Consider the following 15,982-nt stretch of genomic DNA (forward strand, 5'->3'; position numbering starts at 1 on the left):
CTTAAAATTACCAATTCAGAGGCAGCAACCCAACAACAGATTGTCTGATTCATCTGAAAATTGTACAGCAGATAGATCTTGACCTGATAAACAATTTTACCCCATATCAGATTTGCTCTAAATGCTTTGGTTTTCGAGTTATAAGCCAAAAACTGCATTTTACCCCTATGTTCTATTTTTAGCCACGGCGGCCTTCTTGGTTGGTTGGCGGGGTCACGCCACACATTTTTTAAACTAGATACCCCAATGATGATTGTGGCCAAGTTTGGTTTAATTTGGCCCAGTAGTTTCAGAGGAGAAGATTTTTGTAAAAGTTAACGACGACGGACGACGACGGACGACGACGACGACGCCGGACGCCAAGTGATGGGAAAAGCTCACTTGGCCCTTTGGGCCAGGTGAGCTAAAAATGTTAAGGCAAATAACATCAAGGAAGGTCACAAGAATGATTCCTATGTGTTGCTGATGTGGATATTAGTAGGAAACACAATAAATATTCAAATGATTTCAGTCATTTGATTTTATGAATTAGAATGAAATTATTTCCTTCTGAATTGTCTGCTTACAGAATGGCACTTTAGGTTAAGTGTTATATATGATTTGGCAGTTTAATCCTTTGGCATGACAGGGTCTACTCAAAAGGTAATTTGAATATCCATACTATTTGATATTTTGCATTGTGCATTAAGAGATTGATTGATTTACAAATGATTGTGTTTATTGAAATTTATAAATATGTTGACATTTCAAGCTGATTTGTAATTTGTATATGATAAACATTATTAAATGGATGTTATTAAACCAGCCCTCCTCGGCTCTGTCGTGTGGTATTGCACTTTACTCTTTTTTTGTTATTCATTAGTATGATTATTATCTGTGGTTGTGATATATGGGTGTTAACGGAAGAAGAACATTATGTTTTGACTATTTATATATAAATTGTATTTATGCACTAATTTCATCATGAAAAAAGAAATACATATACTAGAATTAAAACTTTCAGTTAAGAAGATCCAAAGATAAAATAGTTAAATTTGATCAGAAAACCATAAAAAAAGAAAAAAAAGATTGATTAACTGACAGAAGTATTACAAACTAAGATCAATAAAATCACATGTATTATATTTTCTAAATTGGAGTTTTAGACACTTGTTAAATTACCAAGACAATTAGAGTTATTCCCCTTTCTATATAAAATCAGCAATTGTTCTTAATTTGAGAAAGAGATTGATTATGCAGGTTTTATCAAGTATTTCATATGTTTTTACTTATACTATACTAATTATTAGCTCTATTTATACTAATCTCAAAGGAAATGATTATAAAAGAATGTCTAGATTGTAGTAATTTTCAGTTTTTGTTATTGAGAATACATTTATACAACAAATATGTTCTGTTATTGACGATGATGAGCAACCTCTTAACTCAAGATTTTTTTAACAGAATAACATACTCAACTTCAAAGAGATCTATTTTTGTTTCTCAAACTAATACCATATGATGTAATTAATATAATTACACAGAACTAATAATGATACATTCAATGAGAAACATGAGAAGTGTCAATTTATTTATTTATTACCTTCCTAGACAATAAGTACTGTTGATTCATTATTATTCGTTGGATACCAATTTTCGTGCATTTGGTGGCTACAGGTGAACCACGAAATTAAATGTTAAACGAATGACAAATTTCCTATCGACTTCTTTGTAGACTTCATCAGAAATGCGAAATCAAATATTCACAAACATGTTGCTTTCCCTTATCCACGAAAATTGGTACCAACAAAAATAATTGAATCCACAGTAAATTAAAATTAATCTAATTTTTCATTGTATCTATTTTCATGGTTTGGTGACTTTGGTACAAGATTCCTATAACACCATGGTTGATTTGACAACTGATTGATTGATGAATTGTTTGATTTTGCAGCATCTATTTGCTATATAGTGACAGTCAGTTTCTATTGATGGAGGAAGCCAAAGTTCCAGAGAAAACCACCAACCTTCTGGAGAAAAACAAGCAGTCCTATTCAATTAAGATGGAGTCAAACGCACCTGCTACATGCAGGGTTCAAACTCACAACTACTGAGCAATATATTTGGTAATGCATACTGGGTAAGCTATTGCTCTCCTTGCTTATATACATAATAACATGCCCAATGTACTAGTTTGCCTTTCCTGACAACTAGAAGAGAGTAGTAATGCCTTTACAGTCAGGCATCAAATAGCCATTTTCGGCTACTATTAGTGTCAAATTTTACCATGATTCATCAAAATATCCTTATCGTATTTCATCAGAGGTCTCAAAAAATTATCGTTACTGTTATTTTTGGAAAAAATTTAATGTGATTCGTCAAAATCAATAGTTTTTTTATCATCTAAAATAAAGTGCATATTTTATCATCATACACCAAAAATTACCATTAACATCATTTGGCAAGAATTTTTACCCTTATTTGTCATGAAGGTACCCCCATTATCACCCTCCAAAAAGGCTAGTTCAATATGAGTTGTATTATCCTACAAAATTCATAGCTTGCCTTTAACAAATCTCTTACCTCATCGCAGGCAGGACATCTTGGACGTATTTTTTCTGCATAATGTCTTTCGCAAAGAAGTTGTTTGGCATGACATCCATACACTAAATCCACCAAGAGTTCTTCACAGGTGGTGCATACAAAACAAGCAGGATGCCAACATACATCTTTACCAAACTTGGGAGCAAAGACAACTAAATCATCTCCTTGTATTTCTCCATGGCAGTGATAACAACTCTGTAAAATATCAATAAAATTGAGAATGGAAATTGGGAATGTGTCAAAGAGACAACAACCCAACCAAAGAGCAGAAACAGACAAAAGCCAACAATGGGTCTTCAATACAGTGAGCAATCAGAGGTGTGCTTCAGATACATATTTACAAACTGTTCATTTTAATACCTATTCTTTCATCAAGACATGTTCATGATGAGTTGGATTTATGAGAGAAAAGACTATTGTTCACTTTTTTTCACATCAGGTGGAGCTATTCTTATTTCATATTCTTCCTTTTGACCTAATTTTCAATAAACATTTTTCATCAAAATGTTTTTTCGCAAGATTTGCAAAGAGCAAAATACTGAAAACATAACGTTTTTTTATGCTTTTCATGTTTTTGTCTTTTGAGGTTGTTTTTTTTTGTAGGTTGGTTTCAAATATTTAAATTTCTCTGTTTAATATATTCACAGCATGTCACCAATCAGGATAAAAAGTATTTTGTCTTCTTCTTTCAGTTTCTAGCAAGCCTTCAATTATTGAAGATTATTCGTCGTTATCAGAATATTTTATATGGTACTGGTTCATTGTTCAAAGATGCATAGCGACCTCCTAATGTCGTTTTAGGTTGTCTGGAGTTGGTGTCTTATTCATGTTTACACTTATTTCATTTCATTCATTTAAGTTTCTAATGAAATCCCTATTAAACAAACAAAATTAGTCTAGTACAGCAGGAACTTTTTATACTATATAGTATAGAAAGTCCATGAGTACAGTAAATTATTTTTGTCATTCAAGCCACTCCAATATGAAAAAATTTCTGCTGAATTGCTGAGCATAATAAGAATGATTTTTCAAAGGATTTTGAACTTTAATTTAAAGCAGCTTAAATTCAACGGTATTACAAAAGAAAACTAATCCTGAAATTCTTGAAAAATAGGAAGTAAACTGTATTCATTCTAAGACAAGCTAAATGCAAGATGATTAATTCTGTATTTTCCGAATTTTCAAGCATATCTTTACCGTTTCGTGTTCTGATTCTTTAACCAATCCAATATCTAAAGCTATACTGTCACGTAGTTCTCGAAAGATATTATATTCCTTTATTTCTATGTCGTTATGAATCATTCTACAGTGAACATGATCTAAGTCTTGTTTTGGCAGTTGTCGTATTAATTGTAGATCTCTGTATCGTTCACCAGCTGAACCAATTCTTGGAATTTTATGATTAGGAAGTTGATCCATGTAATCTTCTACCTGCAATGAAAGACAAAAATAGTAATAATTTAATAACATGACTTAAAATGGGGAAATTGTAGAAATGGAAAGACTTAAACATCCAGACTAATGAGTTGATAGCTTGTTTTGATTGGTCTGAATGCTGCAAATTATCAACACAGGTTTATACAATGTAAAAAAATATTATTCAGATCAAAAGCTAAATTAAGTAAAAAACACTCTTTCATATCTTCAATTCATTTTTCCATTATTTCAAGTTAATATATTAAGAAGAACAAGTATGTGTCCCAAGTACACGGATGCCCCATCCGCACAATCATTTTCTATGTTTAGTGGACCGTGAAAATTGGATAAAATCTCTAATTTGGCGTTAAAATAAGGAAGATCATACCATAGGTAACATGTTTACTAAGTTTCAACTTGATTGGACATCAACTTCATCAAAAACTACCTCAACTAAAAACTTTAACCTAAAGTGGGACAGATAAACGAATGACCAGACCAGAAAACATAATGCCCATAAATGGCACATAAAAAACATAATGCCCATAAATGGGGCATAAAAAACAAAATAGTCAAAATGTTCCATTAATATATGGACAACAAATTTGTTTTTTTTCTTCTTCTCATCTAAACAATATTTTTATGTCTTTCAAGAAACAACTTGTCTTTAGTGCACACTATTCACTATTTCAACAATCTTTAAACAAATGTTGTCTTCATCTCTAATTTATTGATCATCTGAACACATTTGACAAGCGACATGAAATTTTAAAATTAGATGGTCATAAATGTCAAAGACGTAAATTCATGATGAGAGGAACATGTCAGTAGATTTTAAAATTGAATTATTCGAGAACTTTGACATAAACCACCCCCTCCCCCCATGTTTACTTTTTGTTGTTGATTTAGATTTGATTTGATTTTTGGTGTTTTAAGCCACTTTTAAGCACCACATTTACGCTATTTCATGGCGGCCAGTTTTTATTGGTGGAGGAAGCAGGAGTGCCCGGAGAAAACCAACTACCTAAGTCACCTTTGATAGGAAAACTGACATTCCTAGTCAATCAAGATTGGATTCAAGTGCACCCACACGAGCGGGGTTCGAACTCACAACCTCAGTGTTGACTGACTAGTGATTACAGTAGTAACTACTTAGACCAATCGGCCACTGAGGCCCTTCATTCTTTCTATACTGATTCAGTATAGTTTATTATCATATTTGAAACATTATGTTTTCCTAATGCACTCTTATAACTATGCTATCCATTAATCTCTAAGTTAAAATAATAGACTTAAAACACTACTGTCCCAGGTCAGAGATATCTTTGAGTGTTCACAAATATATTTACGCCGCCACATTCTGTATGTGCCTGTACCAAATCAGGAGCCTGCAATTCAGTGATTGTAGTTTGTTGATGTGTTACATATTTGTTTTTATTCATGGTTTTGTACATAAATCAGGCCAAAGATTTCTTGTTTTACAATTGTCATTTCAGGGCCTTTTATAGCTGACTATGTGGTATAGGTTTTGCTAAATGTTGAAGGCTGTACAGTGACCTATATCTGTTAATTTCTATGTCATTTGGTCTATGATGGAGATTTGTCTCATTGACAATCATACCACATCTTCTTATTTCTTTATTAACCTGCCATATTCTGAATGTGCATGTCCAAAGTCAGAAGCCAGCATTCCCGTTGATACAGTTGGTTTCTGTTTTTTTTTTAACATTTTTTCATATCATGGCAATGTATAGCTGACTTAATAGATTTAACACTTTTATAGGCCATACAGTGATCAAAAGTTACTTAAATCCGCATCAAATGGAATTTAGTGGACATTTGTCTCATTGGCAATAATATCCACATTTTCTTATTTCTAATTTAAAGTTCGCTGCAAAATGCTATCATAGTAAAGTGTGCATTCTATCAGACCAATTTTCTCTGAGGCCAACCATGCCTATTGTTTACCTGTTCAGGACTCAACGCTGGTGGTACCCAGGTGTACCCTAACGATACAGTATCTTCCTTCGTGGCACAATTGAGTGGATCATCAATTCGCTTCCATCCTAGTCGATCTCGCACATTGACAAAGTTTAAGTTGTATATGTCATGTAATTCCCTTGGGCACTTGCAATTTTGACAGGTGTTTCTAAAAGAATAAGAAATACATGTTACGTAACATAATTTGTCTACCTTATAACTTTATTTTATATGAGATTGCATACAGACTTATGAACACACACAAAATTTAAGTTTTCCTCCACCCACAAAATTGGTATCCATGAAAATAAATGAATTACCTGTACCATGTAAGGGCTTTCAATATAGACTTACGCCAACCAACAACCCATCAATCTCTAAAAAACTATAATTTGGCATTAAAATTAGAAAGATCATATCATGGGGAACAAGTGTACTAAGTTTCAAGTTGATTGGACTTCAACTTCTTCAAAAACTACCTTGACCAAAAACTTTAACCTGAAGCGGACGGACGAACGGAGACACAGACCAGAAAACATAATGCCCCTCTACTATCGTAGGTGGGGCATAAAAATTTAAAGAAACACATATTAATAGATATACTAAGGTTTTTTTTAAAACAAATAGATAGGGTATTACATGTATATGCATATACAGTACTATACTATAACCTCTACAATATGCAGTCTTACCAATGGGAGATTACTCTTTAAATTGAAGGGGATTTTTCTTTAGATTTTGTGTTTTTATATTTTGAGTCCTCCATATGTTTATTATTATTTTATGACAACATACATACATTTTAGATACTATGATTAGTAGAGAGTGAATTTAAGTCTTATCAATGGGAGATAACTCTATAAATTGAAGGGGATTTTTCTTTAGATTTTGTGTTTTTATATTTTGAGTCCATCATATGTTTATTATTATTTTATGACATCATACATATGTTTAAGAGACTAAGTGAAGGATTCTCTACTTTGAACATGTTTAACACTTTAAATCACCAGTGGGTGTTAGCTATTTTCAGACTACTACTTAAGCAACATGTGTCACTATTCACAAAACAATTAAATCGAAAATGGCAAATTATAGTTTTTGTTAATTACATAACATCTGCATCTAAATCTAACTTAGATTTTCTATTAATGAATTTTTCAAACGTATACAGTTTTCTTAAACACTTTACTTACTCAAAAACATTTAAAACAAGAATGTGTCCATAGTACACGGATGCCCCACTTGCACTATCATTTTCTATGTTTAGTGGACTGTGACATCAAAACTTTAATTTGGCATTAAAATAAGAAAGATCATATTATAGGGAACATGTGTACTAAATTTCAAGTTGATTGGACTTCAACTTCATCAAAAACTACCTTGACCAAAAACTTTACCTGAAGCAGCACAAATGAATGGAAAAACATAGGAAGGAACAGACAGACAAACAGACGCACAGACCGAAAAATATAATGCCCATGAAACTCATATCATAACATTTAAAAAAAAAAAAATATATATATACACAGCTTTTAAGTCTTTCATATGCAGTCTCATATTTTAGCAAAAACTAAATCATTTATCCTATCAAAATAGACAATTAAGTACTATAACTCTAGAATGTAAAAGTGAAAATGAAGAAAATCAACTTAAACTTGGGTTTATAGTGGTCATAAACATCCTATTTAATTTTTGTTAATAATACTTAAGAATAATTTTTCTTTCAACAGAATTTTTTTTGGATACCAAAGTGTGATGAACAAACAGATTGACGCTCATGTATGAGGATTTATATACTGTAGATTCATTATTATTCGTTGGATACCATTTTTTTGTGGATTTTATGGGAACTGTTGAACCACAAAATTGAATGTTCAATGAATACCAAATTTTATAAAGGCTTGTATGCAGATTTCGGCAAAACCAAGAAATTAAATATCCAAGAACTTGTAAGTTTTCTTTAATCCATGAAAATTGGTACCCACGAAAATAAATGAATCCATAGTATACTCCCTCAACTCAGTCAAGCAGGGTTATAAAAGCTGACTCACTGAGGAAATATTGTAACCTATTCATCTCATCAAACTGTTAGATCCATTCTTTAAAAGGGTTGTTTGTTATGCCATGTTTGCAAAAACAAACCATATTAAAAGTGATATAAGAAGATGTGGTATGATTGCCAATGTGACAACTCTCCATCGAAGTCACAATTTAAAAAAGTTTACCATTATAGGTTGATGTATGGTATACATCACAGAGCCTTGGCTCACCAAACAGCAAGCTATTTAGGGCCTTTAAAATGACTAAAGTAAAACCATTCAAACAGTAAAACCAACGCTCTAATGTATTAAACAAGAATGTTTCCATAGCACACAGATGCCCCATCTGCACTATCATTTTCTATGTTCAGTGGACTTTGAAAATGGGGCGAAAACTCTAATTTGGCATTAATATTAGAAAGAACATATCATAGGAAACATGTGTACTAAGTTTCAAGTTGATTGGAATCCAACTACATCAAAATGAATAAACAGACGGATGGACAGAGGGACAAATGAACAGACGCATAGACCAGAAAACATAATGCACATAAATGGGGCATAAAAACAAGGATTGAGAAACACTTATGAACCACATCAACAAACGACAATCACTGAACACCAGGCTCCAGAGTCCTAACTGTTAAAGACCCTGTTTAAATGCTTAATAGGTGAGGTATACGTAAGATTTCATTTTTGGTGTTTTAACACCACTTTTAATCACCGCTTTTGGATATTTCGTGGTGCTAAAATTTATTGGTGGAGGAAGCCAGAGTGCCCGGAGAAAACCACGACCTTTGCTAAGAAAACGGACTATCCTAGTCGATTGGAGTCAAGTGCACCCCTGCACAAGCGGGGTTGGAAATCGCAACCTCAGTGTTGACTGCCTAGTGATTACAATAGTAACTACTTAGACCACTTGGCCATGAGACCCTTGAGATATACGACATCACTAGTCAAAACTTAAAACAATATGTGTAAGACTGAAGTGTTCTAGCTCTACCAGTAATACAAATGCAAACATACTGTGGATTCATTAATATTTGTTGGATATAAATTTTTGTAGGTACAGGGAAACCATGAATTGAAATATTCATCAAATTACAAATTTTCTAAAGGAATGAATGCAGACTTTGCCAAAACCACAAAATAAAATTTCCACAAATATTTAAGTTTCCCTCAAACCACGATAATTGGTACCCATGACGATAAATGAATCCATAGTCTCTGAATATAGATCTTTTAAACATGTACCTCCATTTGTGTCGTGAAAATCCAGAACACCTTTCTACACATGCTAAACATGGCTGTCCTTCATCAACTTCTTCAACTATGATCTCCTGGAAAAAAAATTAGATGAATTCATTGATTTCATATCTTTATTCATGTACATGTATGTAGAGAGTCTTATAACATTGTGACATTTAAATTTTTACAACCTGATTTTGAACATCAGCATGATTTTATGTATTGTTTTTTATCCTGATGACGGTGCCCTAGGCACCGAAACATGTTGATCAATAAATTTCTGCAGCAGTCCCTAAAGTGTTGTTGTTATAAGACTCTCTACATTTTATGTTTTTTATCATAAAGACCCTGCATACCCAAGGTATCCACTTCATGGACTCTACCATACTACAGATTTACAAGGCATTGGTTCACTTTCGTTTGTAATTTATTCATATATATACAGTTAGTAACACTTTGCTGTGAACTTTTCAATTCTTGTTGAAGAGGCAAATTTAAAATTTTCTCCATTTATGAAGTTTGCTGACAACGGTAAATTCCACAAGGCTTAGGAGCAGTTCTTTATATAACTTTACAAGACATGACTTTAAATAATTCACATTGTTAAACTTTAGGTCTTAAGATTATGTTACCATGAATGCATCCTCTTTTAACTTAAAACTTTTGTCAGAAACATTGTTGAATTCTGTCTGAAGAGCCAAACAGACAAAAGATACTTAAGTTATTAGAAAACTCTGGTGTTTCAATGTGTTGTTTTAAAACATTTTGCCATACTGTATACATACATGCATACTAATTTCTTAAGAACTGAAATATGCAGAGTCAGCATTTCTCATCAAATATTTTTTAATTCATAAAAGATGAACATTCATAAAACTAACAACTTTAAAATTTACGCCCAAGCATAACTAGTTATGCAGGTGTTACAAAATTAAAGAAATATATAATGTTTCTACCTTCTAAAAATTTATTTCATCCTTATCATGGATTGCACATCTCTTTGATTTTATAACGATTTAGCTTCATAAGTTTTGACATAATTTTCCAGACAGCAGAGTAAACATCAAACATGCCTAAATATATATATATATTATGATGTGTGGGGAAAAAATCACTTTCTGAGATTATCAAGTGAATTTGGAGGCCAGATTATCTTGTGAAGTTTGAAGGTGATCATTAAGTGATTTAGATTTATATAACGATATGAACTGACTGTCCTCAATCGTTTATATCAATAATGTGAAAAACATCATTATTATATTAATAGTAATTGATTTATCTAACAAATAATTTGTTTAATTATCTCCTTCAGCAGACGGTCATATAGCTACATACAATTTACATAAAAATCAAGTATTACAATAATACTATAACCTCTTATTAGCTGCCATCATAATCCCACCTTAATATCAAATGATGACCCTTTAATGTTACTTTGATTTGGTTAGACCTAATGGCTAAAACCACCAAAATCTTTCCTGTCTTATATTAAAATAAGATGATGTGGTATGATTGCAAATGAGACAACTCTCATACCAGAGACCAAATGGCATAGCAATAGGCCACCACAAGGCCTTCAATAATGATCAAAACCAATGACCTTTTTATATTCTAAAAGGAGTAAATTTGAGTAAATAAACAGAAGATGCTGTCTTTTACGTATTTTACAATTCTTTGAAGTTTGAAACCCCCAAAAAGAGTACAAATAAGTAAAAATTTAATCATTCCATTTTGAATTTGAACAAGCCATGCAAAGAAAATCTTACAAAAAAAGGTCGCTAAGCCTACCTAAGTGTTAAAACCCCTACTGCATTATGCAGTAAATAAAATCAAGAATGAAATTGGGGTATGTGTCAAAGAGACATCAACCTGACCAAATTGCAGACAAGAGTGCTCACGCTGAAATGTCTCGCCTTCTTAACTAATCATTGATATTATGTTGATGGTCCTAAATATAAAGCTTTATTACAACTGCCACATAAACTCAACATTAACCAAGAAAACTAAACATTGATCAATGAACCATAAAAATGAGGTCAAGGTCAGATGAACCATGCCAGGCAGACATGTACAGCTAACAATTCTTCCATACAACAAATATAGTTGACCTATTGCTAATAAATTAAGAAAAACAGACCAAAACACAAATACTTAACACTTAGCAATGAACCCTGAAAATTAGGTCAAGGTCAAATAAAACCTGCACGACTGACATATAGATCATAAAATATTTCAGTACACCAAATATAGTTGACCTATTTCATATAGTATTCGAAAAATAGACCAAAACTTAAAAACTTAACTTTGACCACTGAACCATGAAAATGAGGTCAAGGTCAGATGACACCTGTCAGCTAGACATGTACACCTTACAATCATTCCATACACCAAATATAGTAGACCTATTGCATATAGTATAAGAAACACAAAAACTTAACTATATCCACTGAACCATGAAAATGAGGTCAAGGTCAGATGACACCTGCCAGTTGGACATATACACCTAACAGTGCTTCCATACATCAAATATACTAGACCTATTGCTTATAGTATCTGAGATATGGACTTGACCACCAAAACTGAACCTTGTTCACTGATCCATGAAATGAGATCAAGGTCAAGTGAAAACTGTCTGACAGGCATGAGGACCTTGCAAGGTACACACATACCAAATATAGTTATCCTATTACTTATAATAAGAGAGAATTTAACATTACAAAAAATCTTGAATTTTTTTCCAGGTAGTCACTGAACCATGAAAATGAGGTCAAGGACATTGAACATGTCACTGACGGAAAGTTTGTAATATGAGGCATCTATATACAAAGTATGAAGCAACCAGGTCTTTCACTTCTAAAATATATAGTTTTTAAGAAGTTAGCTAACGCCGCTGTAGTCGCTGGATCACTATCCCTGTGTCAAGCTTTCTGCAAAAAAAGTTGCAGGCTCAACAAAAACAGCCGAAGGCTACCAATGGGTCTTCAATACAACAATAAAATCTCGCCACCCGGAGGTGTGCTTCAGTTGTAAATGGTAGAATTAACTGTAGAAACCTCGACTTTTCTTGAGATGGTCATAGACCCCTTGATTTATAATCAATTGAAATCATAGATTTTCTTCTGACATATCTAATTATGACTTCTGTAAAACTAATAATCAATTTGTCAACTTACACCTCTAAATACATCACATGGAACAACTTTCTGACAAAATTTACACAAATTGAATCTTCTAATATGATTTATGGTGTATTGGTTAGAATGAAATTAATCAATCACAAAACAACTTGTTGAATTAGCTTTTCTACAGATCTCAAGATGTAAAGTTTAATGATAAAAATCAATTTCCAATAAAAATGACTAACACAAACATTGCACTTGAAAAATATATTTGTTTTGTATAAACAGTAAGACAGAAAATTGATTTTATTTTATTTTTTTTATTTTGAAATGAATCCAGGAGATCAGAAAAATGTTTGAAGGACATATTTGGATATTTTTTCGCAATAACACTTCTAATTTCAATGTAAAAATGGTGAAAATCTATATTCAATGGATGCTTTGGCCTTCGATGTCAGAACAATTTTTCAATGCAAATTACTCAAGCATACGTGCAGTAGGTTTTCCATATTTTTTTTATCAATTGAATAAATTTTCCTCATTTATTTCCATATATATTGACCAAATTAACGTGACATATATAACTGAAAACCAAGATGTCCCTAAACATTATAGATCAATTTATTGTTTATCTTAAAGTTTCTTTGTGTCCTTGACAAAAACCTTTATTACATTTTTTCAAATCAAATTATTTTTGTGTACACTTTTGAAAAAGAACAGAGAAAAATAAGTAATAGTTTAAGGTCCAAAGTATGAAGGTTTTGTCAATATAAATAAACCATGCTTGACTTTTAAATATGTGATCATCCTAAACTTGTTTGGCAAATATAATGTGGCCATCATTCTTACAAAAAAAAAAATTTTGAAATGATAATGACAAATTTTGATTTTTACTAAAATAATATTGCTAATTTTAGCAGAAATGAGGAATAAAAGGCCTATTTAAACTAATTATTTTACATAATACATAAAAAGTTTAACATAGAAAAAATCCTGCTATATTCCAAAAGATTAAATGCAAAAGGAATTACATCAACTGAATTTGATACATCAGAGATTTGATAAAAGATGGCTGATCCTTTATATTGGCAGCTATCAGTTTGTATCAGTTTCCATTATTGATACCAAAACATAATATTTTCTTAACTGTAAACCATAACTGGCAATCATTCCCCAAATGACACATAACAGACAGACAGAACTAATTAAGATGGTGGGGTAACCAACAGACATCCAGCTATATATGGAGTAGTCTCCCTTACTTATTTAAAGCATGTATCCTCATGGGGCAATACGCATGTGAAGTGTATTTTGTAAATCATTCAATACTTCCTGAGTAACAGAAACCCTAAAGGTCCATTGTAAGTACCATGAAGTTTTGTTATATAATACCATATTGCAAATTTTTTCGGATAGAAAAAAATCGCCAAAATAAATTCTGCCAACTTAATATGGCACATGCAAAGTTTTTAATCTGCCAAATAATAGCTGCCAAAATATATCGTATACCTCATTCAATGAAAATTTGCAAATTTTACATTCGAGAAAATAACCCGCTAAACGGTAATTAACCTTCATTCTAAGATTAATGTTAATGTTTAGATTGTACCAGTTAAATTTCTGAGAAGATGGGGATAAATAATGTATTGACAACATACATAAGAAATTATATTTAGTACATCACTCTTTGACTTAGGACAGGTGCAAATAAATGCAGCCGCTTTAAACGTTTTAACAGGTGCCAACATTCACCCTTGCCTGAAATAATAGTGTGACATCACAACATAGAAATATCAATAAAAATGGCTAAACTCAATCAAAAGACATATCAACAAAAACAAGTAAACATACACTGAATGAATAAGTTTTATTTATGACATGATGTAAATACATTATGGAATTTGATATGACTGTCATACAAGTGAGCGGTTTAGCTAGCTATAAAACCAGGTTTTATCCACCATTTTATACATTAAAAATTGCCTGTACCAAGTCAGGAATATGACAGTTGTTATCCACTTGTTTGAGCTTTTGATTTTGCCATTTGTTTAGAGACTTTCCGTTCAGAATTTTCCTCTGCGTTCAGTATTTCTGTGATTTTACTTATTACATTTATAGGTTCAACCCATGGAGGATGAGAGTTTCAGTATAATTAATTGTAAAGAATTATAACATGAACTGTACCAATTCTATTGCACCAGATGCACATTTTGACAATTAATATCTTTTCAATGATGCTCAAGGCCAAAATGATTGTAAACAAGAATGTGTCCCAAGTTCACGGATGCCCTATCCACACTATCATTGTCTATGTTCAGTGGACCATGAAAATGGGATAAAATCTCTAATTTGGCATTAAAATTAGAATGATCATATCATAGGGAACAAGTTTACTAAGTTTCAAGATGATTGGACTTCAACTTCATCAAAAACTACCTCAACCAAAAACTTTAACCTGAAGCGGGACAGACGTATGGACAAACAGACGCACAGACCAGAAAACATAATGCCCACAAATGGGACATAAAAATCCAACAACAATACAAACATTGAAGTTAATATAACCTAAAATGACCAAAAGTAAAGTATTAAAGCAAGCGTAACCTTGTAAGTACTTATCTCCTTACAGTACTTTATACTTTGTTGAGAACTCTACCATAATAAAAGTGGCTTATGTACCAGGTCATCCAAATATTTACCTAATGTATTATCCACTTAAAATAATTTAGCTAGTTGTGGTTTAATGTAGAGTTTTTTTTTCATTACAATATTTCTTGAAGGACCTTACAGCAAAACAAAATATTCTATGACAGCAGCATAAAAATTAAGGCTTCTTTATCTTAAAAGTTGGTTACTTTCAATTAGGAAATAAAACTATCTATTTAACTATTTACAAAAACCAACATATTTGCAGTCATTTGGATATAAAGCAGAGGGAGATTTAGGGGGAAGGCCGTGGGGCCCTTGCCCCCCTCCTTTTCTGGTAAAATTTGGTTGATTATATAGGTTATCACTGAAGCTTGATTGACCGGAGCGACAGTCCCCCTCTTAAACAGTCAGACAGCCCCCACTTATGAAAATTTTAGGATCCGCCACTGTAAAGTGCTGAAGTAGGCAACTTTACAATCATTTTCAATGTCAAGTCAAAATTATACTGATGTACAACGTACTTTGTGTAATATACTTTGAAAGTATTATCCTTAGTGATGTATCAATTTTCCAGGATTTCAGGTTTCCTTCTTAACATGAAAATAAATCTGGAAATACAAATTCCATCTTCTTATGCTAGTCCCAATGTAAAAGCTACCCATAATTAATTTTAAACCTAAACCTAACCATAACTCATACCAAACTCTTACACTTTCCTTACCCTTTAACCTTAACTTGGAACATTTTTCAAACCCTTGTTTAACTCTTATCATTAATGAGTTTTCTCAAATCTACTACATGTACATGATGTACTACTGATTAAGATTTTACCATTTATATCAAAATGCATAAAAATTAAAAATTATGAATCAGAACATATTGCACAAACCTTTTTTTTTTTATAGGATTAGGACAGATGATTAATTGATTTTTTTTTAAATAAAATTT

General features: G+C 32.1%; 1 protein-coding gene across 3 annotated transcripts in view; it reads right to left on the minus strand.

Moving 5' to 3' along the window:
• Nucleotides 1-15,982, minus strand: part of LOC143047644 (testin-like) — an 81,561-nt gene that overhangs the window by 45,672 nt on the left and 19,907 nt on the right. For all 3 annotated transcript variants that reach the window (XM_076220829.1, XM_076220828.1, XM_076220827.1), the window contains 4 exons: nt 9,273-9,358; nt 5,968-6,148; nt 3,781-4,014; nt 2,563-2,778 (listed from right to left, as the gene is read on the minus strand). In XM_076220829.1, coding sequence (XP_076076944.1) covers nt 2,563-2,778; nt 3,781-4,014; nt 5,968-6,148; nt 9,273-9,358 — 717 coding nt within the window. The remainder of the gene's footprint in view (nt 1-2,562; nt 2,779-3,780; nt 4,015-5,967; nt 6,149-9,272; nt 9,359-15,982) is intronic.

The sequence above is a fragment of the Mytilus galloprovincialis genome, chromosome 10 (assembly GCF_965363235.1).
Source record: "Mytilus galloprovincialis chromosome 10, xbMytGall1.hap1.1, whole genome shotgun sequence".
Taxonomy (NCBI): Eukaryota; Metazoa; Mollusca; class Bivalvia; order Mytilida; family Mytilidae; genus Mytilus; species Mytilus galloprovincialis.